This window comes from Epinephelus moara, chromosome 22 (genome assembly GCF_006386435.1).
Source record: "Epinephelus moara isolate mb chromosome 22, YSFRI_EMoa_1.0, whole genome shotgun sequence".
Classification (NCBI taxonomy): Eukaryota; Metazoa; Chordata; class Actinopteri; order Perciformes; family Serranidae; genus Epinephelus; species Epinephelus moara.
Genome location: NC_065527.1, coordinates 39,600,803 through 39,625,784, shown reverse-complemented (window position 1 = coordinate 39,625,784; position 24,982 = coordinate 39,600,803). Strand labels below are relative to the sequence as shown.

Below are 24,982 nucleotides of genomic sequence, written 5' to 3'. Positions count from 1 at the left end.
TCCTTGAGGATGTTGGTGGTCAATTTTGGAGCCAAGATGAAAGATGCACTCAGACAACATAAGGAGCAGAGAAACTTGTTTGGCTCCAGTGCATGATCTGTCATTTTCTGCGCCAGGAAAAGCTAATTTCACTTCCTCTGTGACTCAAAGCTGCAGCTCTGTCTCACTCTGAGCAGACGCTTAAAATTATAGAGGGAGTTTGCTTAACAAGTTGCTTAAATCGAGGCCCAAATGCCACCTTTGGGTCTCTTTATGTGATGTCTAGCTCTATTTAAAATGTTTTATTGATAGTGATTCTGTCAAACAGAAAAAGACCTGCTAAGATCATCTCATTGTTCTTTAATAATGCATGACATGGCTCCTAAAAGGATGTATAAAACACAATTGGCATGAAAAATGTACATTTTTATCCAAATATGCTTGTGACAAAAAAAGGAAGGGCGTAGTCAGAAAAGAAATCACTTAAGAGAGGGCGTATTCTAGATGGACTTAATGTTGTCCTGCATATTTTTGGCTTTAGTTTAATTTCTGTTCAAGTTCCACTCTGTACTGTGTTGGACGGCCTGCATGGGCATGTGATGCTCCTCCTGAAATTTTTCATATCAGAAGCTGTTTGTGAATTTTTAATGTTCGCTTGCTGGTGCCCATGTTTTCCCCCATGACAGTTTGGAGCACTAAAATATTCTGTTACGTGAATGTAGGCCAAGTTGTGTTTTTTACCTCTCAGTGTAGCAGCAGTACAAAATACTGAAGTGACCCCACGTTTACCCCAAAGCTTTACTCGAGTTGGTTATTTGGATGCAACATATCGATGTTTGTTTTTGCTTCTTGATTTTTGTTTTGATGTCATTTAGTTTGAGCTGGAATTATTAGTCGATGGACAGAAAAATTGTCATTTTTCAAGCAAAAATAGTGACAAAAAGCCAAATTTCGGCTTCTCACATGAAAGGATCTGCAGTTTCTTTGTCATATAGGACAGTAAACCGAATATCTTTGGGTTACTGTTGGGCGGACAAAACAAGACATTTGAGGAAGTCATCTTGGGCTCGTGATCGGCAATTTTCCACTAATTTTTAATGTTTCATATGAGGCTGTCTTGAATACCAGTTTTGGGGCTTTGAAGCTTAAGTGAGAAATATCAGCAATTAACTGAAGCTTCGCATGAGTTAAGACGGATGACAAGGCATTGTTTGAAACGCCCAGTTTCCAGTTATTACACCTAAAATAACGTGACAGTTAGCCACTTGGTTAACATGTAGGTTGCAGTAATGTTAATAAATAAAAAAAGAAAACATTGCAAGTTAAGCTGTTACTTACAGTTTTCATGATTTGCCAAGCTCGTTGTAGATTTCTGATATGCCAGTATCCTCCGACTTATCTGACACTGGACTTTTTAGTAGTTACCTTTGATAATTTTGAAACCATTCCAAACGCTGACTTTTTCGACACTTTGCTAGCATAACTCTAAGCCTGTCTCGTGTGGTCAAACTGAAACTAGGCCTATCACTAACTTAAATGTCCTTGTCTAACAATTACTAATACCTAATGCTGATGCACAATGACTTATGTTGGATTACTACTTATTAATTTTGGACTATTTGGAATTTTTGGGGGTGGTACAGGTACAGAATAACGGAGCATCGAATACTGATTTGGACATTGATTATCATGGCAACAGTTGAAGCTTTGAAGTATTTGGGTCAGCCCAAGTTTCATAGACTCAACGTTAATTGTAAAAAATAATCAGCAGATTAATCAATAATCCTAAATTGCAGCCCTACATTTGGTATCTTTTCTACTGTTATTTGCACAAGCATAAACCTGCATAAGATCCAGGTACTGAAAAAATAAGATATGTGTCAGGAGAGAAAAGAAACTACAGGCTTAAACAACGGACCTACCCTTAACTTCAGGAGAAAAACATATGGTTAGTAAAAAAAAAGAACTAAACTAACATAATTCAGAAATAAAAGATAAATGACAACAGGAAGGACACTGAGCAGAAAAACTAACCAATCAGTGCACAATAATCCAATAAAAACAAAGAAATGCATAAAATAAAAACAATACAGAGAAAAGAAGAATAAAAAATATATACATGTGTCAAATAAATGTTCTAAGGATAATGAGCTCTTGATAACATGTATTTTGATGTTCAGTAATCATACACCATGATATCTGAGGCAATACTGGCCATGTGTCATTTTGTTAAACAGGAAGGTGAAGCTGATCAACGTGTCTTGTTTTATATGAATGAATTTGGGAATTAAATTGTAAGAAATTGCTAAACAGTCATTGTAGAGAAAAGGTCAGAACATATATATATATTCTATCTATTACCTATTTTTACTTGCTTGTTTGTGCTCGTAAACTAACCTGAGACGGTGTTGCTGAATGAAGAAAAACAACAAATCCAATTAATTAAAATCATCCCAGCTAGAGAACAATTTAGAGCTGAGACGATTGGTTTTAATTATCTGCTAGTTGACTGAAGGAAAATTTATCTGCGACTGTTTTGGTAATCAAATGAAACATTTCATTAAAAAAAACAAAACCACTTCCTTATTCCAGCTGCTCAGCTGTGAGAATGTCTTGCTTTTCTTTGTCGTATGTGATAGTAAACAGGGTATATTAGGGTTTTGGATTGTGGATCACACAAACAAACAATTTGAAGATATCTACTTGGACCAAACTGACAGTTTATATACTAAACTACTACTATATAATTGTCAGTTTCAGTCATAAGCTGTTATATAAAACATAGAGTTAGGGTTGGTGGTGTTGGCTGTGGTAAGTAGACGAGTTGTGTAGGAAGGATGGGTTCAGGCATTTCATGTTGAGACACGCATATCTAGTGTAGTAGTGTGGCAGCTGAGGAGGCTAAATATAGGTACAACTCTGGTTTTGCTGGAAGTGGAAGAGGAAGACCTCGAACTTGCTGTGCTGCTCATACACAGTAAAACCCTTTTTGTAGTACCTGTACATTTACCCAATGTGCAAAGAAAAATAGAAACACATGTACAGTGTCGTACAGTTCAATACCCAGGGTATCTGCAAGTTCTACAATCTTAAAAGGTGTTTCATTTTGTTTCCTTAAAGGCCCTAGAAAATAATAAAAGTTTGAACTGTAATTGACCAAAGTCTTTTGCCTGGTAGAGGCAGTAATGTTAGTTGTAGTAACTGATTGAGGGCTACGTGGTAAATAATTTTAGGCCATATACATACTGGCTTTCCATCATACTTAAATACTTAGCATGGTATTATCTAGAGCTGTGAAGATTAGTCGATCTTCAGAAAGTTTTGATAATTATCTGGAGGGGATCATGCATTTGTGTGTGTTTGAGTGTGTGTATATACATCTGTCTGTAGCTAATCTTGCAAACTACTGGACCAATCAGCCTAATTATTTGTGTAAATATATGGATGTATGCTCAAGGATCTCTCGTGGTTGCGGTGATTTTTCAGTTGTTGGAAAACTTGGGGTGCGAGTTTTCCGAAAATGGTTTTGGCTAAGAGCAACAACCCTTACTGTCGGTTGCAGGCCATATTTTGGCCTTTGTTGTCTCTCAGAAACCGACATCCCTGGAAAAGTTAGGTCTCATTTTTAGCCAGAGAATCCGAAGATTGATTCCATACCTGATATGTTATGATCAGCTAAAGTTAGGCACGTTACGAGATGAATAACTCAACCGGTTTTGCTATCTTCACCTCTATGGTTACTGTAAGTGAGCTGGGAGGGACAATTCCACCAGGCGCAGCTGCGACCCGGTTATGTTCTGTACGCTGCACTGCGTCATACCACAGTGGGAGCATTGTAGAAGTTAGGTGTTTTGTTCTCTGGTTTCTTATTTTATTCTCCAACATGAGGATTTGCTGCTCATGTATGCTTTTTACGTTCTTGTAAATATGTTTTGGCCTATTGATTGGACAAATTTCAATATTTTCTGACATTTTATAGACTAAAGGATTGATCAAACATGTCAGATCAATATGTGGATAAACTGCATTCTATGTGGTATTAAATGGGTCTTAATCACTGCAGAAACTCTTGAGCACAGTAGTCCTGATATATGCATTAGCTTTGTAAAAGATCAAACTTGTATAAAAGAGGTTTTGATCCATCTCTGTGGTCATAATTTGCAGTTGCGGTGTTGTATCAAACTGCATTTTATCCAAATTGTTTTCTCCACCCTCACATGTACATGTGACTGAAGACAGAAAGTTATACAAACACACTTTCCTGCTTGTAAAGCTTTCTGTAGACACTGTCAACACAACGCACCAGCATGGAGGCATAAAGCAATAAACCTGAACTACTATTGAATTTCTATGCAAGAGAAATGCTTTGTTTGTGACACATAATGCAGAATTACACACACATAGCACTTGGTAGGCCCTTTGTTGCCATCGGTAACAAGGCCAGTAGGACAAAATAGAGTGAATCATCACATGGTTTTAATCCAAGTCGTGACAAAGACAAAACAGACAAATATCTTCTTATTTGAAACTGTATCAAAAGCATAATAATGATGTAGAAAATCTGAATAATAAAATAATCAGGCTAATGGTTTGTTTGTGTGATGGATGTGGAGGAGGAGGCGGAGAGGGAGAGGGAGGAGTGGGTAGTGGGGACAGGGAAGGTGATTTGGGGCCCAGGCTAGATGAGGGCATGTTAGGAAGCATGTTTTCAGGAAGCGATGGGGAGGGTCCCAATTGTCCGTGCTCTCGCGCTTCACTTGCTAACTGGAGCGTGTGGGTGCATGGAGTTCAGGAGGACCCCCGCAGTCCCTTAGCTGTCAGTTAACAAAAGCTGTAAGCAGCCTCCTCCAACCTCCCCTCAATACCACCAACACAATGTTATTTTAATACCATTCATATATATATATATATTTTCTGCCTTTTAAGTAATCTTTTTCTCTTTTATCGCAACTAAATTCAGAGCAAAGGTGCCTTTATGTGTTTCCTGTTTGAGCATTTGGCAGACACTCATGTAACGTTAGTGTTGATGTGTGAGATAGATGTGTCATTATCAGGTTCATTTGTAGCGAGATGAGGTCTTGAGCATATATGTGCTGTTTTTAACTGATGACTAAAGCGTTCAAGTCGTTTTGTTCCTCCGTTGCCTGCAGCTTTTTATGCTACAACACAAGACTCATGGGCACCACACCTGTGTTATGTACCTGCGTATCTAATGTTTGTAATGTGTGAGTGACATGGATGTGTGTGGCATGTATTGCGTGTAACGGTAATCCCAGACTCTCTGCATGGCACCCCCTCCATATGGTCCTGCTGCTGTCTGTCTGAGAGGAGCTCGGTCTTTGTCTCGGCATGAGGGGTGGGCGCCCTGTGTGTCTGGGTGGAGCTGGGGGCGGGCTGAAGGATAATTGGAGGTCATTGTTTCGCCAGCCCCTTGTTGACCCATGTAGGTCAGGGGCCAGAGTTACGGATCAATCAAGCCGTGTATGTGCGCCTCTGTGTCTATGGGGCCATTTCAGTGCATTCAAGCAGGTGTCACTGATGAGACCGTTTGCAGCAAGCTTGGCGTTACGCCGCGCACATTCATCTTTAAAAATCTGACATTTAATGCATAGATAATAGCACACGCTTTCACTGTGGCCACCTTTGTTCACATTCAAAATAAATGCCAAACATGCTTTATGTGAAGCTTAGTTCTTTTGTAAGGAGGAATCCATTCATTTCTTTAAGAGTCTGGTAGATTAAACCCTCACTGAGAGTAGGGAAGTGACAAATGTTCTTTGAATTTATTTAAAATGAAGAAATTGTGCAAAGTAGTGACCTGCAACAAAGTCAATAAAAAGCCCTTTTAATCTTTAAGATGGCAGGAATTCACAATCACTTTTCTCTCTCTGCAGGCCCGCCCGCCCCTCCCTCTCTGTTTCAGCCTCCGCGGCGTCCCGGCCTCGGCACGGTGGGGAAACCCATCCGGCTCCTGGCTAACCACTTCCAGGTGCAGATTCCCAAGATTGATGTCTATCACTATGATATCGACATCAAGCCTGAGAAACGGCCTCGGAGGGTCAACAGGTAAATCCTACTGGCGGGTTTAAGCAGAAAATATGCATGAGGATGGGAAAGTTGTGTCTTAGATAAAAATAATTTTGAGATGCCACTTGCATCTGTAGCTATTATAACCATAGACTGCTCAAGGTGAAACTTGTCTCCTTGGGGCAAGAGGTTTTAGATACAAATAAATGGGGTATTGTGGGAAAAAGAAGTGTTTTCTTTTATTGCAGTTTGAAAATGGGACTCCCTAAAAACTTGATATTTCACCTGGATGGGCATTGTTTGCCAGAAGAAGCAGTGCATGCCTCGGCGAGCTCTGTGACTGTCTCAGCCCCTTGCTCTGAGTACATGTTTAGACTTTATATGATGACCTGCATGCACCCTTGTATAAATGCAGAATAAACAGGACTTATTTTGGTTTGATGAGAATGAGAAGGTGGACTGCATGGCAAAGTATTGGTTAGTTTTATTTCTGAAGCTTGGAATATTAGGCAAACTAGACTGAATAATACACAAGCATGAAGGCTTACAGAATATATAAATATATTAAACAATTTCCCCCCGGGGATTAATAATAAAGTATTCTGAACTATAAACTATTCATTTTCCTGTAATTTCTATATATTTGGTCTCAAGCCTATGCACATGGAAATACAATAATTTGCCTTGTAAGTCTGTTTGGGCATCAATTGATGCCAGATACTACTGCACATTGATATCAGAGTACAGACCCCCTAACTGAGGAGATTTTTGTTATAGGACATAATTCCGTCCATCTAAATGTCAATATATTTCAGCAGTATTTAGTTGTACATAATTTCTACTGTTGATGGTCAACTTAGTAATTTATCAGCAGACAAGTAAAAGTCATTTGAAAATCTGCAGGAAAGTCTAACATTGACCCAGTGTGAGCACATGAGATTGCATATCAGGCACACAGCACACAGGATGTAAGGCACTGTCTGTGGGTAAAATATATAGTTTAGGGAGTCCCATATGAAACTGTTATATGAACTGAAACAGAGATGTTCAGTCTCTGGTCTGCCTGTGTTTTTGGCTCATCATCCTGTTGTCTGTCTTCTAGGGAAGTGGTTGACACCATGGTGCGGCACTTCAAGATGCAAATCTTCGGAGACCGACAGCCTGGCTACGACGGGAAGAGGAACATGTACACAGCACATCCACTGCCAATTGGGAGAGACAGGGTTGGTATTTCACAAACATGACCTTTGTATCTTAAGCATGAGCACAAATTAATTGGTGTAGTAAATTTTGTTAAAAAGAAAATCAAAAGGATTGATTAAAGGACAAATTGTTTGCATTTAAGCACTTAACCCAGTGATTTGTTCATATTGAAGGTGGGAGATGGCAGGCATGTAAATGGTCCAGTGGATTAGAGAGAGTGTTTGTAGGTTTGTAAGTGGAAGTTTGCCAGCTGGATCAGTCTGGACCAGGAATGTGAGATCAGTACTGATATACTGGGACCTGTGTAATGGAAGATAGAACCCCAGTCTCTTGGATGTTCTCACATTTCCTTACCTTTTCTGTTTATTGCAGCCTAGTTGGGCTTTTATTAATAGTATTTTAACCTCCATTGAAGTTATTTGCAAATGTGTACAATGCATTATGGAGAAAACCTGACAGTTTGTATTGATGTTTGACAAAAAAAAAGTCTGAATGAATGTGAAATCATTGTGGCTGCGTTTGGTCAGTATCTCTGGGAATAACAGAAGTTTACCTTCAAACAATATCATTTAATTATGAATGCAGAGATCAATACTGATATCTGTTTTAACAGTGTAAAGGTGTTTAAGGGTGTTAGGGCCCTATCTTACACCTGGCACAAAGTGAACAAAGTGAAGTACGGTGCAGCACAAGTGTCATTTCTACTCTTAGACCGACACAGTTGTCATTTTCACAGCCAGCACACATGTTGTGTAAGTAGGAACTGTACTTGCTCCTATCTTTTCACAAGTTCACGAGGTGCATACTCTCTGCTTGTTACACACAGACATGCAGATTGGTTGTGGGTAGATGAAATAATGCATCATTAATGAGGAAAATATGAATTACAGTCTCTAAAATGTGAACATAGCAGAGAGCGGAGCAGAGCCTCAGAGCTGCTAAATAATTCCCGATTAAGAGAGACGCTGTGCACATTTACATACAAGGAGCAGCGTAACTTCATTGATTATTTGAGAAGCTAAAAGTAGAGTTCTGTTACCTCTGTCAAGTTTATAACTACAGTTTTTAGTTTTTGTTCTACTTGTGTTGAACAATAAATTAACATCAGAATTTAGGACATTTTTCCAAGATTTTTTGCTTCTTGTATACAGCTGTTGACTCTGTGTGGCTCCAAGTCATCAAGGATTCTTTTTGTGTTGCTCTCTTTATTTCAATCCAATTTGCCCTTTGGTATTTATTGTCTTTTATCTCTTCTCGTCACCTGTTGTTCAATCCATTTTCCTCCTCTCATCATCTGTTTCTGTCCCCTCCCTCTGTATTCATCCTCCTCTCTCTCCATCTTCAGGTGGATCTGGAGGTGACCCTGCCGGGCGAGGGGAAAGATCAGACGTTCAAGGTGTCTTTGCAGTGGGTGTCCGTGGTCAGTCTTCAGATGCTGCTGGAAGCCCTGTCAGGTCACCTTAACGAGGTTCCCGAAGATTCGGTTCAGGCTTTGGATGTCATCACACGGCATCTGCCCTCCATGAGGTGCTGACACTCATCGCCTCAAACACACCACCCACATCTTTTTCACATCAGTTGACAGAGTTATTGCTTTTCATCTTTTATTTGTCTGTATTACTTTAATTTCCTGCTGTCTTGTGTCTCTTCCTGATCAAATTAAATTACAGTCAAATTACGTTTTCATGGGATTTTCATTAAATTGAGTTGAGTTTCACAAACAGCTGAACCAAGGGGCCTTGCACTCCTGATGTATTAATGTCCATCTCTGAAGGGGTTTTCAAATTTCTCATGACTTTGATTAAGATGTCACATCAGACTAAAATTTGTGACACTTCTGCATCATAGGGAGAAATTGATTCACCACACACAGATAATTAAGTACACAGTTCCAGATGTACTTGTCAGATTTAATACCATTTCATGTTAATTTGCGGGGAGTTTTGCAGGGAGTTTTCCTTTTTAATCTGGTTTATTATGTTAAAATACTTGTTGACATTTCATTGATCGAGGTAGTTTGAGTCTGTATTGATTAATTTGGTCCATCATTTACCCCCTGTCTTTGTGCACACAGGTATACTCCTGTGGGGCGTTCGTTTTTCTCCCCTCCAGAGGGCTATTATCATCCTCTAGGTGGAGGCCGGGAGGTATGGTTTGGTTTCCATCAGTCTGTTCGTCCTGCAATGTGGAACATGATGCTCAACATCGATGGTAAGCTGATCGTCTTAGCTGTGATTTAAATTTTACCTCAGCTACATTCATTTCACTGTGCATTGTGTATCGGGCTGATATTTGATCTGGGTGTTAACTGAGAGATATGAAGAATGTCATCATGTCTTAATGCTCTACTCAGCAAGATTTAGTGTATTAGTCCGCACACAATCACTGATGATCAGCAGTTCTGTAAGTCCCACTTAGTACAGCTACTGCCATCATGAAAACCAGGTAGAAAACTTCAAATAAAAGTAACTTACATAAGAGAAAAAGACAGGTGCTTAAATGAATAAATACCTGAGTTTAATTCAGCTTAGCTTAACTATGAACTCATGATTACGTGATGAAAGATAAAATGATTGCTGCCGTAATAAATTTCCAGAGTTGTCAAATCCCACCATCCCACTATAATATAACAGACCATGCAGTGTTATTACCTCTTGATAAGCCTTAAAACTCCTATCTGTTACTCAAATTAAACTTCACAGGATTTATTCCATTTTCTCTCCTTCAGTAGTGCATCCCCCGTCATTTGTTTTTTAATCACGGGGTTTTTTGAGTCTGAACACCCGTTAAGTCAGTTGAAATTGTAAAACTCAGTATTTCACAAGGCTCTTTGGCACTGAAGCCAGTTCCTAAATTTATTCAGAGTGAAGGGGTAGTTGAAATGTCCGCTTCACACCAAGATCAAAAAAACTGCTCTGCACTTGCTCTGTGAAACTAAGACAGAAACTTGTTGCTGTCACTTAAAATACTTTACAATAATAATCTGTCATCTTATTTCAAACGAGTTGTAGGATTATCAACACTGTTGATATATGATGTTGTGTTATAAAGCCTGATTCTTCTGTAAAGCTGTGTCAGTGTTTACATCTCTCTTGCTCACTGTCAGCGCAAATCAGGCCCCACTTTACCCTAAAACCACCACTCAGCCCTAAAAAAACAATCAAGATTATTTTTTGGTCCACATTGCCCAGCCCTATTTTATACACATGGCTCCTGATTTGTTGCTTGACTGAGATGGTACGCCTTCTGGTTTATATTCACTCGGTTTTATTGAGGAGACCTAGTCATTCTAAAGAAAGATGTTTAGCAGCTACTGATTAGATCAGCTCATTGATTATGGCTGCAGGACAGTGCTTTAAAGCTCTCTTTGTTGCTGCTGCATCCCCACTTTCAATTCTACAGTCTGAACACACTCTTCCTGTGATATACAGTATCATGGACTAATGTGACTTGCTTGTAGTTATGATTTATGGGACTGATTTTCTGAATAATGTCATATCCGTTACTCCTCCTCAGTGTCAGCCACAGCTTTCTACCGCGCTCAGCCTGTGATCGAGTTCATGTGTGAGGTGCTCGATATTCAGAACATCAACGAACAGACCAAACCACTGACGGACTCGCAGCGCGTCAAATTCACCAAGGAAATAAGAGGTGAGGCACACATACACACAATATGTTGACTTTTACCAACAAGTAAAAAGGGCCAACTTTAACAGACACATTATATACACAACTTCCATGACTCACTGTGTATCAACAGAGATTACAGAGAGGTGTGGACCTGCAAGGCACATGCATGTTTGTTTTCATGCAGTGTGTAAGAAACTACACCCACTCGCACATACTCACTCACTGCTACACCAATGCTGCACATTTGTTCTTAACCTCAGGGTGACAAATGATGGTGCTTCTGCTTGTGAACAGAATGTAGGCACTCTCAAATCAGGAAATATGACCTTGAGATTCACTCATAATAGATCTCCTCCTTTTTATTCATCATTTACGCATTTTTATTAATGCAAGAAAATACTGCAGTTCTAAGCAGCTCCAGTCTGTCTTCACATCTATTCTACTGAACCACTGAATAACCTTGCGAGAGATAATGGGGTATGTCAGACAGTGGAATTTCAACTGCATATTTTCGACAGCAGACACTTGTAAGCTCTCTGATTTCTCCTTTTTTGATTTGTGTGTTTTGAGTTGTGACAATGTGTAAAGGGAAACTGCGCAGAGCTGAAACACCCTGTACGCAATTGGCTGCCTTGTCGCATTTGTCTTTATCAAGGCCTTAGGGGAACACAAGAACAATTTCAACCTCTAAATTTGAAGATATCAAAATATTTGAAATAGCATTTGAGTGAAAAATTGTGCTGCTTCTTAACATGACTCTGTAATGATTCTTTCTTGTATGCGTTTTTGAAAACAGGTTTGAAAGTTGAGGTCACCCACTGTGGTCAAATGAAGAGGAAGTACCGTGTGTGCAATGTGACACGCCGACCTGCCAGCCACCAAACGTAAGAGCTCATAGTGTATGTCAGCAAAGGCAACATTGTATGTGTGGTGTAAAGTACCAAGACCTTGTAAATATACAATTAATGCAACTTAAGTCATATATTCCCTTTTTATTGTTTTACATACTCGTGGACCTGCATTTGCTTCGCTCACATTTTCCATTTATTCACAGGTTCCCCTTACAACTCGAGAACGGCCAAGCCATGGAGTGCACAGTAGCTCAGTATTTCAAGCAGAAGTACAATCTGCAGCTCAAATATCCACATTTACCCTGCCTGCAAGTAGGACAGGAACAGAAGCACACCTACCTTCCCCTGGAGGTGAGAACAAGGCTGTGCTGATGCCCAGTGTGTAGGATTTAGGGGGATATAATGGCAGAAATTGAATATAATGTAATAAGTATGTTTTCTTTGGTGTATAATCACCTGAATCACCCACATTAGCAGGTGCTGGGCTAGTGGCCCGTCTCAGACATGCCAAACAGCATTGGAGAAACGATGATTTGTAACGTGACACTGCTTTATTCAGTGTTTTTACGGGTTTTAATCACCTTTTCAGTTTGTTTTGGAGAGGAAGACACCTGTGTTGATAATTTGGCTCCCATTTTAAAAACCTCTTGAACAAGAAATAGTGAAGGAATCCTGACCTGGAGAAGTTTCAGCTGGTTGCAATCTGCAATCCTCACCACTACATGCCACCAAATCCCCCTAAATCTCACACACTGCGCCTTTAAATATCATTATTTTAGGTTTGAGTAAAAAAGCCTTTCACCTCCAGTTGTTCTCCCTTTTCAGTTTCTTATCTGATTAAGCATGTTAAATCGATGAAATGTTTCTGTGTGCTCTGTAGGTCTGTAACATCGTAGCAGGCCAGCGCTGTATCAAGAAACTGACTGACAACCAGACATCCACCATGATCAAAGCTACAGCTCGCTCAGCCCCTGACAGACAGGAAGAGATCAGCAGACTGGTGAGTGCTGTTTCCCTCTTGGGGTAGCAGTAAGAAAAGCAACTGGAGCAGCTAGTACTTAGATTTTTCCCTAAGGACTTGTTGTTTTTGAGTTGTAGCCTTTGATCTGAACTCAGTCTTGCCTAAATGCTGAATAAGAGAAAATTCGATAAGATAAACCACAGTACAAATCTGCATTACAACTGTTATATGTTTTGTTCTTTCTCATTCTTCTCCTTTATTTCTCCTCCCTTCCCAGGTCAAAAGTAACAGCATGGTCGGGGGTCCGGACCCTTACCTGAAGGAATTTGGCATTGTTGTGCACAATGACATGACAGAAGTGACGGGGCGTGTCCTCCCAGCGCCCATGCTGCAGTATGGGGGCCGGGTGAGTACAGACACAGGGCGGGACTGTGGCAGGGTGAGTACTGGGCAGGGGCTGCACTCTGGGGGCGCACGCCTGACGGGGATCGCACAGGGTGGGGGGGCATCACAGAATGAATGGTGGGATAAGGGGGGGAGATCCAGGTCTGCTGAGGTTGCTCATCGGAAGGGCGAGAGAATTTATATTGTGATTTAATTTTGATAATTTAATTGAACAGTGGATTGAATATTAAAGTACTTTATTAAAAACTAAAAACTGACATATTATCTTTGTAAAAACCATTACCTCAAAGAGTAGAGTTGCAAAGTGGGAGAGACGCCCTTGGTTCTGGAGGCAAAGTCACTCTTATTTTCTTCATAGACACCATGAGGTGACTGATAGTTGGAGCACTTCTACGGCACACCCCTACAGAATAATAAGAAGCACCTACAGAACCAGCGTCTCCTGATTTTCAACCTCCATATACAAACCAGTCAATGAATTGGTCCTGCAAGTTTTAACTGCCGCTCATAATTCAGGTAGTGAATGGATACACTGCCCTACAAAGGCAAAAGACCGTAACCCACCAGAGTGTGAAACTGAGAAAAATGACTTTAAAGTTATTTTGTTGTCCCGTCAAATGAGTTGTAGGTAGAACACTGGACATTTGGCATTTTGTTGTTTATAAATGAAGTTATTTATCCACCAAAAAATTGTAAGCTTAAACTTGATCTTTGACCCTTATTCGGAAGTTACTGTATTCTGCCTTTGCATTGTCTGCAGAACAATAATGGATCATACAAAGGCAAAAGACCTTAACTTCTATTTTATTGCCCATTTGGATTTTTATCACTTTGTATAATATTTTCCTGTGATAACAATGATAACCTTTAAACTAAAATTTAGTAATTTTTGTCTAGTTAGGCTTAATATTACATAAACAGAATATTAAAAATAAAAAATAATGAGCATTTGAAGGTTGCAACAGTACATTACTGGATCATTTTAAAACCTCATCATTGTACTAATTTGAAATAAAATAACACTTTACCTCCCTCCTATTTCTTACATTTGAAAGTTACAGCTGATTTGGCTATGCCAGTAGTATGTAGCAATGCCCTTTGTTAAATACACTTGTTAAGTACACTTTATTGAAGTATTGAAGGCGTGTGTCAGAAGTGCTTCCATCACATATACATAGGCATAACACCGTAACTCCAGCGCGGTAAACAGTAACTTCACTTTGGTGCGTGGCAAAACAAAGGCAGAGTACCATAACTTAATTCGCGCATTCTGGAGTGCCGCGGAACAAAAGCAAAGAACCGCAACTGATGTTACGGGCTTCTGCCTTGGCTTTCCCCCGGCTTTTGGAAGTTACGGCAAAAACAACATCTTACTTTTTCCAAAAAACAACAAAATTGACTCAAGATATTTGTCCACATGCTAAAACTGATGTTTATTGTTCCAAAAATGACAATAACTCATTTTTGCCAAAATTGAAGGTAAGGCCTTGTGCCTTTGCACGGCAGTACAGTATTCAATGTAAAGACATGGAGACCTGTAAGACCTGGAACTTGCCCTGTGTTAAAATCCTGTGGCACATCTCTGCAGTCTGCCGAGTGCATCTCTTTAAATACTCTTTCCCTTCACTGACAGAGCTTCTACATGTGTAAATCAGAGACGAGGGCTCAGGTTTTCACCAGTTGCATTCAGTAGTGTCTTTGAAAGTGAAGGGATGGAGATGATGAGGAGAGGTTGCTGCAGACTGCCGAGACTCACCCACTGAATCTCAGATCAGCATTTCCAATCCAGCTTGTCAACAGTAGATATAACTGAAAGCAAGAATTCAGCCTTTACTTCCTGGTTGTTAGACACGAGATGCTGATGGGGATTCAAGGATTGTATGTAAGGGGGGAAGAATGGATGTGCTGCCAACAGGAGGACGATAAGACTCGTAACCACCCAGCATTAAAGTCTGAAAGATTCCTCTTTTAAGCCTGCTTGACTTTATCTCCCATCTGAAAATGAAAAGGTTCCTATAAAAATTAAAGGTGCTGGAATATAAACCCTCATTCAGAGGCAGCGTTCAATGATTCTGCTAAGATAAGATGAAAATTTAATGATCCCCATGGGGAAATTGGTTCAGTGTATGGGCCAGCCTTTTCTCTTCTACTCTCTGCTTCATTTACTATTGTTCTTTACAAAATTACAGTAGATTGTTGCTTATGTTCCAGTGCCAAGCTTAAATCCAACTATTGGCAGCCTGAACTATACGTTGGTTAATTTACCCAAGATCCTATCACAACACTCTCTTCCTTATAGGCTTGGCCACTTGCCTGCTGGGATATCGAGTCTAATCGGCTTCCAGTGAAATGCCTTTAAATGTAGACTGAAAGCTTTTCCCATTTCTGTGATCACTTGGTATGAATGAAACACACACATCTTTCTTTTTAAAATGGCATGCTGATGTTGGCGGACATAAAGTTGCATCAAAGTATTCACAGAAACAAAAATGAATACTCTGTGAAGCGACTGTATGTACAGCGTGAGAGATGGGAGAAGCAGCAGTCTTTTTCCTGTGTAACATGCACTTACCTGTAATCATTTCATGTAGTTTTTAAATCCTGAAACTTCATGACGAATATACTTTTGAGACAGTGTAATGAGATGGAGAAGCTTTTAATTTTTCTTGGCACCCAACTCAGGAAGTTCATTGTGGGCACTTGTTTTGGAGAATAAAAGCTCTTAATGGCCTTTGGCAAATCTTGTTAACTTAATTGAAAGCCACTGCCCTTTTGAATTTGTATTCACAACCACACTCAAAGTAAGAGCACTCACCTAATGACATGTCTTCAAATAGATACACTGCTCTAGTTCATGTCAGGACTCCTGATATGGGAAAGCAGGATATTTATGTGCAATGATGAAATGAACATTTCTCTCCTCTAAACAAGTCTCACAGTGCTTGACATCCTAAAGTAAAACCAGTTTGAAGCCTTTCAATGTGTGTATAATATTTTGATTTGTGTCAAGTGTAGCTAGCAATGTAAAGTGTCTGTGGGGCAGCTGAGTGGGCTTTTAATGCATTCTGTCTGAATATGAGAGGTAAATCAAAGTGTGGACTGTGGTACCTTTTGTATTGGCTCATCCAACCGGGGGGTTGACTAAGAGAGTAGGGACTCTCTCCGCAGAACAAAACCGTGGCCACGCCCAACCAGGGTGTGTGGGACATGCGAGGGAAGCAGTTCTACGCAGGCATCGAGATCAAGGTCTGGGCTGTGGCCTGCTTCGCCCCACAGAAACAGTGTCGAGAGGACCTGCTCAAGTGAGTCATGGTGACAACTGTTGTGCTGTCAGTCAAGACCACCTAAAATGAGAGGAAGTCATCACCAATATTAGTGTATCGAGATGGACAAGTCCAAATTTTTAAGGGTCTGACCTCTTGTCCATATGTACAGGAGAATATTTGAAAATGTAGCAATTTCTAATGCCTTTTTTTGTCACTGAAAATTGACTTTTTGTATAACTAAAATGAAAAAGTGAAGATTTTCAGTGTCCCTGTTTTTAGTTTTGGCTTTTAACATCAGAGTGTACCGTTATCTCCTTTGTGAGGCATCACAAATGGGGTGACATTTCATGCAATGGCAGATGTGACCAAAATATTGCTGTCTTTAGCCTTGTAAACAGGGAATTTTTATATGTTTACACAGAACTGTACAGTTGGTCCTCCACTATATTGAGGAACAGAGTTCAGGTAGCCTTCCGGTAATAGCTTTTTTAAGGCTTCTGATTGGCCAACATCATTGTCTTCTTTGTGTGGCTTTAGGGTTTTATTGCTGCCTATTTTACATGCTCTTGACAGCGCTTCAGTTGTTTTTATGTTTTCATTTGGATGGAGATTTTTTTATAACTGTGTGTGTAAACAGGAATAACCCTTTTTCAAAAATACCTGTTTCCGTGTGGACTAGGCCCAAGTGAAGACCAAAACCAGACCAGTGCGAGTCTCACGCTGAGTTATACTTAAAATAAAAACGTGGAACATGCAAACCACAGGCATGCCTCAAATTAATCTGAAAGATCCATTCCCACAGAAAAGAAATGAAGAGTCATTTTAGGTAGCCAGATTTTTTAACCGAAGCTGTGGCTGACATCTTTCAGACAGCCACAGCTTCTTCCCCTGTCTCCCGCTTTCACTTTCTTGGAGCATGAGTGAAGGGGGTCAGGGAGGGTTGACAGCAGTTAACAGCAGCAAAAATGTCAAATTTGAAGTCAAGTTATTGATCTCATTTAAAGCAGGTAGTTTTGCATCCTCTTACAGTAGTTATGTGAACAAATACGTCAGTTGATGGAGAGTAACTCTTAAGTTCCAACCTGCATTTACAGTGCTCTTGTGTACACTTAATAAATGTATTTCTCCTTGCTACATTGAATTTTGTCACAAGTTTTCAGCTTATACTGCTGATTTCTGATGAGCATTTTATGCTTTGCAATAGGAGCTTCACTGACCAGCTGCGAAAGATCTCAAAGGATGCTGGGATGCCCATTCAAGGCCAGCCATGTTTCTGTAAATACGCCCAAGGAGCTGACAGTGTGGAGCCCATGTTCAAACACCTCAAGATGTCTTATGTTGGTCTGCAGCTGATCGTGGTTATCCTGCCTGGCAAAACACCAGTCTATGGTGAGAAATTTAAGATCAGATTTTTTTAGATATAAGGAGGGTTTCATATGAGGGAATCCCACTTTTATGTTTTTCATATTCCGAAGGCAGTTGATCAGTTTTTAAAAACATTTTTTGTGATATTTATTTCTGTTCAGCTGAAGTAAAGCGGGTGGGCGACACCCTCCTGGGCATGGCAACCCAGTGTGTGCAAGTGAAGAACGTAGTGAAGACGTCCCCTCAGACCCTCTCCAACCTGTGCCTCAAGATCAACGCCAAGCTGGGAGGAATCAACAACGTCCTGGTGCCTCATCAGAGGTCAGCACTGATTTTAGTCATTTCTTCGTTGCAGTCCAGATGGGAGTCTGGAATGCTTTTTGGCTTTGAACGTTAGATTGTTCAGATGCTTTCTGAATACAAATAGTCCTCCTGTAATCATGCGGTAAAGAGCAATCCAAGTTAATCATTTTCATGGAAATTAAGCTGCTCTTGGCAATTATTTCATCTGGTGCTTCAATTCCTAGAATCTTGAGGAATGTAATGACTTTTTTTTTCATAGGCTGTTCATGGTTAAGAAATTTAACAACATGATGCCAAGTTTTGTTTCTCTTGTGTGTCCTGTTTTTGCTTTAGGCCCTCTGTGTTCCAGCAGCCTGTCATCTTCCTGGGTGCGGATGTCACACATCCTCCAGCAGGTGATGGGAAAAAGCCGTCCATCGCGGCGGTGGTGGGCAGCATGGACGGCCACCCCAGCCGATACTGCGCCACAGTGCGAGTCCAGACGTCTAGACAAGACATGTCCCAGGTAATCATAGTGAAAGTGACATTTTAATTTGCACGTCATTGACAAACTTCTCATATTAATTGAGTAATTCCTGTAAATCAGTCTGTTTTATCTGAGTTTGAGTTCACTGTGCCACCATGTTACAATCAGTTTCTGTTTTTAAGTTTCACACTTTATTAACAGTGCCCCTCCCCTCCGCCTGTCCAGGAGCAGCTCTTCAGTCAGGAGGTAATCCAAGACTTAACCAATATGGTGCGCGAACTGCTCATCCAGTTCTACAAGTCCACGCGCTTCAAGCCCACGCGAATCATTTATTATCGTGGTGGTGTGTCTGAGGGACAAATGAAACAGGTAAGAGATTTTCACCAGCTATTTTCACGCTCGTCTCCAGTTTATTTCCGCCATTTTTTTTGTCATGCGGGTCCCACAAGTGTGATTTACTAGGCAGGAATGGCAGCTGTGATTCATTTTGAGCGGAGGCTGTCGAAATCTTAATATAAAGATGACACATCGCTTTAGTCCAAAAATGGTGACCAGGGGCCTCATGACAGAAAAATATTCTAACTTCTTGTCATATCTCAGCTTAAGTTTCAACGATAGGCAAAATTCTATCCTCCAATTACAGAAGCAATCCCTAAACTCATGGCTGTGTCCTGTCTTAGACCTTCAGGCTTATCTTAACTTAAGAAATCCTACCTGCAGCTGTAAGTTTGATTCTTCAGCCGGCACTCATCCTGTCATGCTTGATCTATGGAGCAGCTGAAAGGCACCAATTACAATGTTATATATCAATATACCAGAATATATACATCTATTAATACACGGTCTGGGAAATCTTAAACATCATCATTTGATTTGAGTAGCCTTTCAATCATTATATTTTGGTGGTCATGTTGTTCGCCATCTAAATGTCATTGCTATACAAGACCGGTGCTTACCCCGAGGAGCTGCATGTGAGAACACAAATGTCCGCATCAGTTGGATGGGACATTGAGCAGACTTTATCCTGCCAGCTCCCCCAGAACAAAGTCTGTGTAATGTCCGATAGCGCCCATGTGTGAATAGTGTTGGCAATTGTCTGGAGAACTCACAGCAAGCGAGTGGGGGTGTTGATGATGTTTCTTTCATGCAATTGTGCGAAACTGGAAGAAAACGAACTTCCAAGGTTGAAGAAAAGGGGTCCTGTACATGAAGATGGCAACGAATATTTAACTGGAGAGATTTGGGAGCAATGGTCGATGAGAGCCGAAACCGAAATAGTTAGACAAATTCAAGGAACCGCAATAGACTTGGTTGTTTATGACCAAATTACGTATCGGCTACGTGACTGCGGTGTAATCCACACTCTCTACACAGGGGCCACCCTTTGCCCAAACCAAATAGAGTACTTTAAGTAGGTGAGAATGCTTCTGATATAGACTGTCTTGTTCTGTGCTGCATGTGCAAAACAAGTTGCATAGTATACCTTTTAAGTGTGCGTGTATCGTTTTTTCTATTTCCAGGTGGCGTGGCCGGAGCTGATAGCAATCAGGAAGGCCTGTATCAGTCTGGAGGAGGATTACAGGCCGGGCATTACCTATATTGTGGTTCAGAAACGTCACCACACTCGTCTGTTCTGCTCCGACAAAGCTGAGAGGGTCAGTAGAAGTTCACCCTACTCTTTCTATTGTACAACACTGTCTTGTGTGAGTCTTAACTATAACCTTAATTGATCACCTGCTGCAGGTTGGGAAGAGCGGTAATGTCCCAGCAGGCACCACGGTGGACAGCACCATCACACACCCGTCCGAGTTCGACTTCTACCTGTGCAGCCATGCTGGGATTCAGGTGAATTATAAACACTCACACACTTTAGATTTTCACAACAGAAAAGCTGTGTGCTAGATTTCATAACAAATCTAAAGCAACTTTTGTGTCGCTTCAGTTTTCCAAGTCTCTCTTGCAGTTTTTGAAATGGATTCGGCACATTCACTCACAAAAAATTAAACTATAGTTACAGCTCCTTATTTCAGTGGAAGTTGTCTTCAAGGGTACAGCAATTTTGCTGTGTGGTTGCAACAGTAATCATGCTTAATCACAATGAACGACATGATTTGGATGCTTCTTTGACCCATCAGATGATTTGGCTGTTATTTAAAGTGACACACCACAAACCGTCTCTTCATTTAGAACACTTGTCCCCTGTACATCGGAAAGACAGCTGGAAGATGAGGCTGCACATTGCACATTGCAGCTTTTGCTTCTGTCCTAGATCACTTACTGGCGAGCCTGATGCTGCACTTCTATTAACCTACAGGCTTTCCTGTATACAAATAGACCGACAAACATGCCTCAGGCTGGTTTGTCAGTTTAGCCAAAGAGTGAGCTAGTAGAGAGTGTGCAAACCATCTCAACTGCTCACAAGATTTATGCAACTGTATGTAAGTTTTGAGGCAGAAGCAGTGTATTTAACTGGTGTGTTTTACTGGAAAGTGTAAATTAAAACATTTAATCTTGCACTGTATCTGAGAAGAACTACAGTGTGAGTCTAATTCTGGAGTTTTTCTATGTCACCAAATAAACATAGCGCACTTTATCACATTACATAAAATTATGAGTATAGTATTAAAATGTAACGTGTTACGTCCCATCTCTCCTCAGGGAACCAGTCGTCCCTCCCACTACCACGTCCTGTGGGATGACAACTGTTTCACTGCTGACGAACTGCAGCTCCTCACCTACCAGCTGTGCCACACCTACGTCCGCTGCACGCGCTCCGTCTCCATCCCAGCACCAGCCTACTACGCCAGGCTAGTGGCTTTCCGAGCCCGCTACCACCTGGTGGACAAAGACCATGACAGGTGATGCAGCCGTGGATATCTGTGGTCCTAGTTGAAGAAAGAGAGTTTATTAAAGGGACAGGTCAGGTTTTTTGAAGTGGGGTTGCATGAGGTACGTATCCATAGTCAGTGTATGACCTACAGCAGATGTGGAGCACGCCCCCAGTTTGGAGAACCGGGAAAAAGTACTGACATGGAAGCCAAGCAATGTAATGCTGTAAAAAAATTGAATATGAATGTGGAGAGACATGAATGTAAACTGCAGCTTGACTGGTTCATACAGTCATACAACCGCAAGGCTGTAATTCTAGTTGTGATGTGAAATCATTCCTGACAGTCAAAGTAAACTCTGCCTTTTTTCCTCTATCTTACAGTGCTGAAGGAAGCCACGTGTCGGGCCAGAGTAACGGCCGGGACCCCCAGGCATTGGCCAAGGCAGTTCAGATCCACTATGATACCCAGCACACCATGTACTTCGCCTGAGCTAGCGAGCACGTCAGCCAGTCCACCCGCGGATTCCCTTTCTTTCTGTCTTTTTATCTCTTATTTGCCAGTCTCTCTCTCTCTCTCTCTTCTTCTCCTTCTCCTACATCTCTCTCTCTTTGTAGTCTGTCTCTTCCTCTTCACACTCACTCTACATTTTCTGAATCTGCACCAAAGCGGCTCTCGGACAGGGGGAATCTGCTGTGTCTCAATGTCCAGCAGGTTTTTATTTCAAGGAACAATCTCCAACCAGCGTTCCCAATCGAGCCGCCTCTCAAACCAGCAATCCAGCACTGCGAACCCTGAGGGTTTCCAATGCACAAAAGGAAAAGAAAAAAAAAAATAAAAACACGAAAAAACAAAAACAAACCATACACACACATTCTACAAGTTGAGCCATTATTTTGCGTTTGTTTTTGTTTTTTCTATTTGAATGTCTGCACTCTTGTGTTTGTAAGATACACTGAGCAAGGGAGTGGACTGGCACTATCTGTGTCAGCGCAGCTCTTTAGCTCTCCCAGCTAAGCAGGACTCTTATCTACTTTTACCTCAAAGCCCCTTTGGGCAAAATCTGTCACAAGGTCTTGGGTTTATTGGGTGGTTGGGAGGGAACTCTACATGAAAAGAGATGGAGGGGGAGTCGACCTTTTGAGAATGATATATATATTTTTTTCCTTTTTATGAGCGTGTGTTTTAACTTTTTCTCCTTTACGGTCTTTAACAAGCGAGGTGACCTGGGTGTCCATGCCCATTACTATTTTCCTCCCATCTTAGCGACGAATACGCAAGTCTGTCTGTGTGCGAGTGTGTCTGTGTGTGCATCTCTGTATATACATGTACTGCTGTATGAGAGTGTGTTTGTGTGTGAATGTGTGTATCATGGCAGGCCACTGAATTGTAAAGGGAAATCATGGAGATAACTGCTGTAAATGACTCAGATTTGTTGTTTTTATATTCACACATACAGTACATATAAGCATATATTTACATCTATAGAGCAACTTTGAGACATATGACTTAAACAAGCCTCATCGAGGCTGGTGTGGGTATTTGTAGCAGCCCTGGGTCACTTGTTAGTTGAAGTGCTTTGAGTTGCATTTTGACTGCGCGTGTTAGCATTCTGCTAGTGCATGATGGGTGGGATTTGCACCTTGTGGAGCCAGCTGCTCCTTTTGTGCTGCTAAACATCACTGAATCCCAAGAAAGGTAACTTATTCCATTTCAAGTAGCAAGTGACGTCAGGTCTGACTGTGTAGCAGTGGTAACCGTGGTCTGGCCTGTAACTGGCTCAGCATTGGGACCTGTTGAATGGCTGAAGGCATTAAACGCAGAGTATGGTCTTTATCAGCCTTGCTGTCTGTGTGAAGAGCAGGATCTTATTTTTCTTTGGACCTGATTATCTGAAAGATTATATGATGACACTGCTGGACGTTGCTTTTTTTTTAAATTTTTTTTTTTTTTTTTTTTTTTTTTCTTCTTCATAGAATTAGTATCAAGGGCCGGAAACCAACATAGTTTTTGAGGTCTCCTTTGCTAATATTGGCCAATTCATTGCACTGACCCGGGACGCTAGGCAAGCAACAGAGGGCACTCTCAATCTCTCTTTACCTTTATGCATTTATACATACGAATCAACAAAGCAGATTTGTAAAAGTTTAATATAAGATGTTTTGTGGTTATCTTAAAAAAAAAACTGTTGTTTAGAATTAGTAGTTTACCATTGATGTTGTTGTTGTTATCGTTGTTGTCAATGTTGTTACTATTGTGATGAAATTTTATGGTCGGCAGCAAAGCCAGTTATATAGTTACTAGTGCGACTTCAGGAATAGACTTCAGTTGTTGAGCTGCAGGTTAGAGGATAGAGCTTTGGGTTGGAAAATTCTTTTGTAGCATTCTGGCTAACGGTGAGAAGAAGTAGGCCCCAGGATGGATGAATTCATGCTTCCTCTGTAGGTTCTGATGTGAGTAAAACTTAGCGGCAGATTTGAGGTATTGTGTAGCACTCCGACTGGTTAAAAACAGATCTGCCGCTGCAAACATCGCTCAGCTGGTGTTGGTTGGTTTTGATGGGACAGATGGAGACAATCAGGGAATGTAATCAGAATGAACATAGGCTGAGGGATTTGTTTAAAAACCGGTTTGCGATAGGCAATGAGTTGAATTTTTAGACTTTTTAAAAATGGTTTCTATTACTCTGTGTGTATTTGAAGTATACCCAATTTAAAGTCTCTGCTATTTGACGGTGTTTGTTTCATATTTTTATGCATTTTTAACACTGGATTAAATGAATTGACAATAAGCATAAGCACTGCCCTTGGACCCCCCGTACAAACACTTGACAGACTGGTACCATGGGACCTGTAATGACATCAGTGGTGTGCCCGTGGTGACAGTTTCTCATGTGGTCCCCCCCCCCCCCCCCGGTGTTGTGGTTGGATTAAGATGTAGGTCAGGAGAGTTTGAAGAAACAGTCGACGTGCACGCCTCATCAGGAGGGGACCGCTCAGCGAAAACTCTTTTGTAATAAACCACCCTTAAAGCAGCAGGTTTACTATGAATGAGTTTGAGCACCTGCCTGTTGAAGGCGTGGGCGTTGGCGTCAGCCAGGAGCAGAGAAGCAGGAAATGAGGAGGGCTGGTCGTGGGGGAGGGGTTGGGAGGGTGTCGTCCAGGCATTGCATGCAATAAGTTTTACTATTTGTTTGAACGGGGCAGAACGGTTTTAAAAACGTGCACTAGTTTTACCAAGCCAAGTGGGCTGTGATTGAATATTCAACTGGCATCTGTAACGGGGAATGATTTGACGCTTTAAATCCTTGACTATATTTGATCAATAACCTCCAGTCAGACAAGTGATCACTCCCTGTTTGTAACATGACATTGCAAAGCAATATTAACCCAGTTCTAGTTTTCAAATGTGGAAAAACAAAGCTATAATTCTACTCATTGTGGTTGTTGGTCTCTCGCTATTGTGTATCTGTACTTTTATTTTTTTATTTTTTTGTTTATTTTATTTGCTTGTATCAATCAGTGGGAATGTGCATTTGGTGGAATAGTTATGTAGGCTTTAGACAATTTTCTTTAAAGTAACAAAATATAGACTTTGCTCGCCTGCATGCCAGAGTATTGTCCTTTTAAAAAAAAAAAAAAAGAAAACTTTTTTGGAATCATATTTATTATGAGAAAGGAAAAAAAAAATATAAACAC

At 40.8% G+C, this 24,982-nt stretch overlaps 1 protein-coding gene across 5 annotated transcripts in view; it reads left to right on the top strand.

The window, feature by feature from the left end:
• ago4 (argonaute RISC component 4) overlaps nt 1-24,938 on the top strand; it is a 28,414-nt gene extending 3,476 nt beyond the window's left edge. The window contains exons 2-19 of one of the 5 annotated variants that reach the window (XM_050034101.1): nt 5,874-6,045; nt 7,109-7,229; nt 8,555-8,736; nt 9,284-9,420; nt 10,726-10,860; nt 11,636-11,723; nt 11,894-12,041; nt 12,571-12,690; nt 12,929-13,057; nt 16,210-16,358; nt 17,527-17,711; nt 17,849-18,008; nt 18,324-18,495; nt 18,658-18,825; nt 19,977-20,111; nt 20,200-20,301; nt 21,115-21,314; nt 21,668-24,938. In XM_050034101.1, coding sequence (XP_049890058.1) covers nt 5,874-6,045; nt 7,109-7,229; nt 8,555-8,736; nt 9,284-9,420; nt 10,726-10,860; nt 11,636-11,723; nt 11,894-12,041; nt 12,571-12,690; nt 12,929-13,057; nt 16,210-16,358; nt 17,527-17,711; nt 17,849-18,008; nt 18,324-18,495; nt 18,658-18,825; nt 19,977-20,111; nt 20,200-20,301; nt 21,115-21,314; nt 21,668-21,776 — 2,612 coding nt within the window. In that variant the 3' untranslated portion in view covers nt 21,777-24,938. Of the gene's footprint in view, nt 1-5,873; nt 6,046-7,108; nt 7,230-8,554; nt 8,737-9,283; nt 9,421-10,725; nt 10,861-11,635; nt 11,724-11,893; nt 12,042-12,570; nt 12,691-12,928; nt 13,091-16,209; nt 16,359-17,526; nt 17,712-17,848; nt 18,009-18,323; nt 18,496-18,657; nt 18,826-19,976; nt 20,112-20,199; nt 20,302-21,114; nt 21,315-21,667 lie in introns of all 5 variants that reach the window. The other 4 variants (XM_050034100.1, XM_050034098.1, XM_050034102.1 and 1 more) reach the window with 4 other exon arrangements.
• The last annotated feature ends 44 nt before the right edge of the window (nt 24,939-24,982 follow it).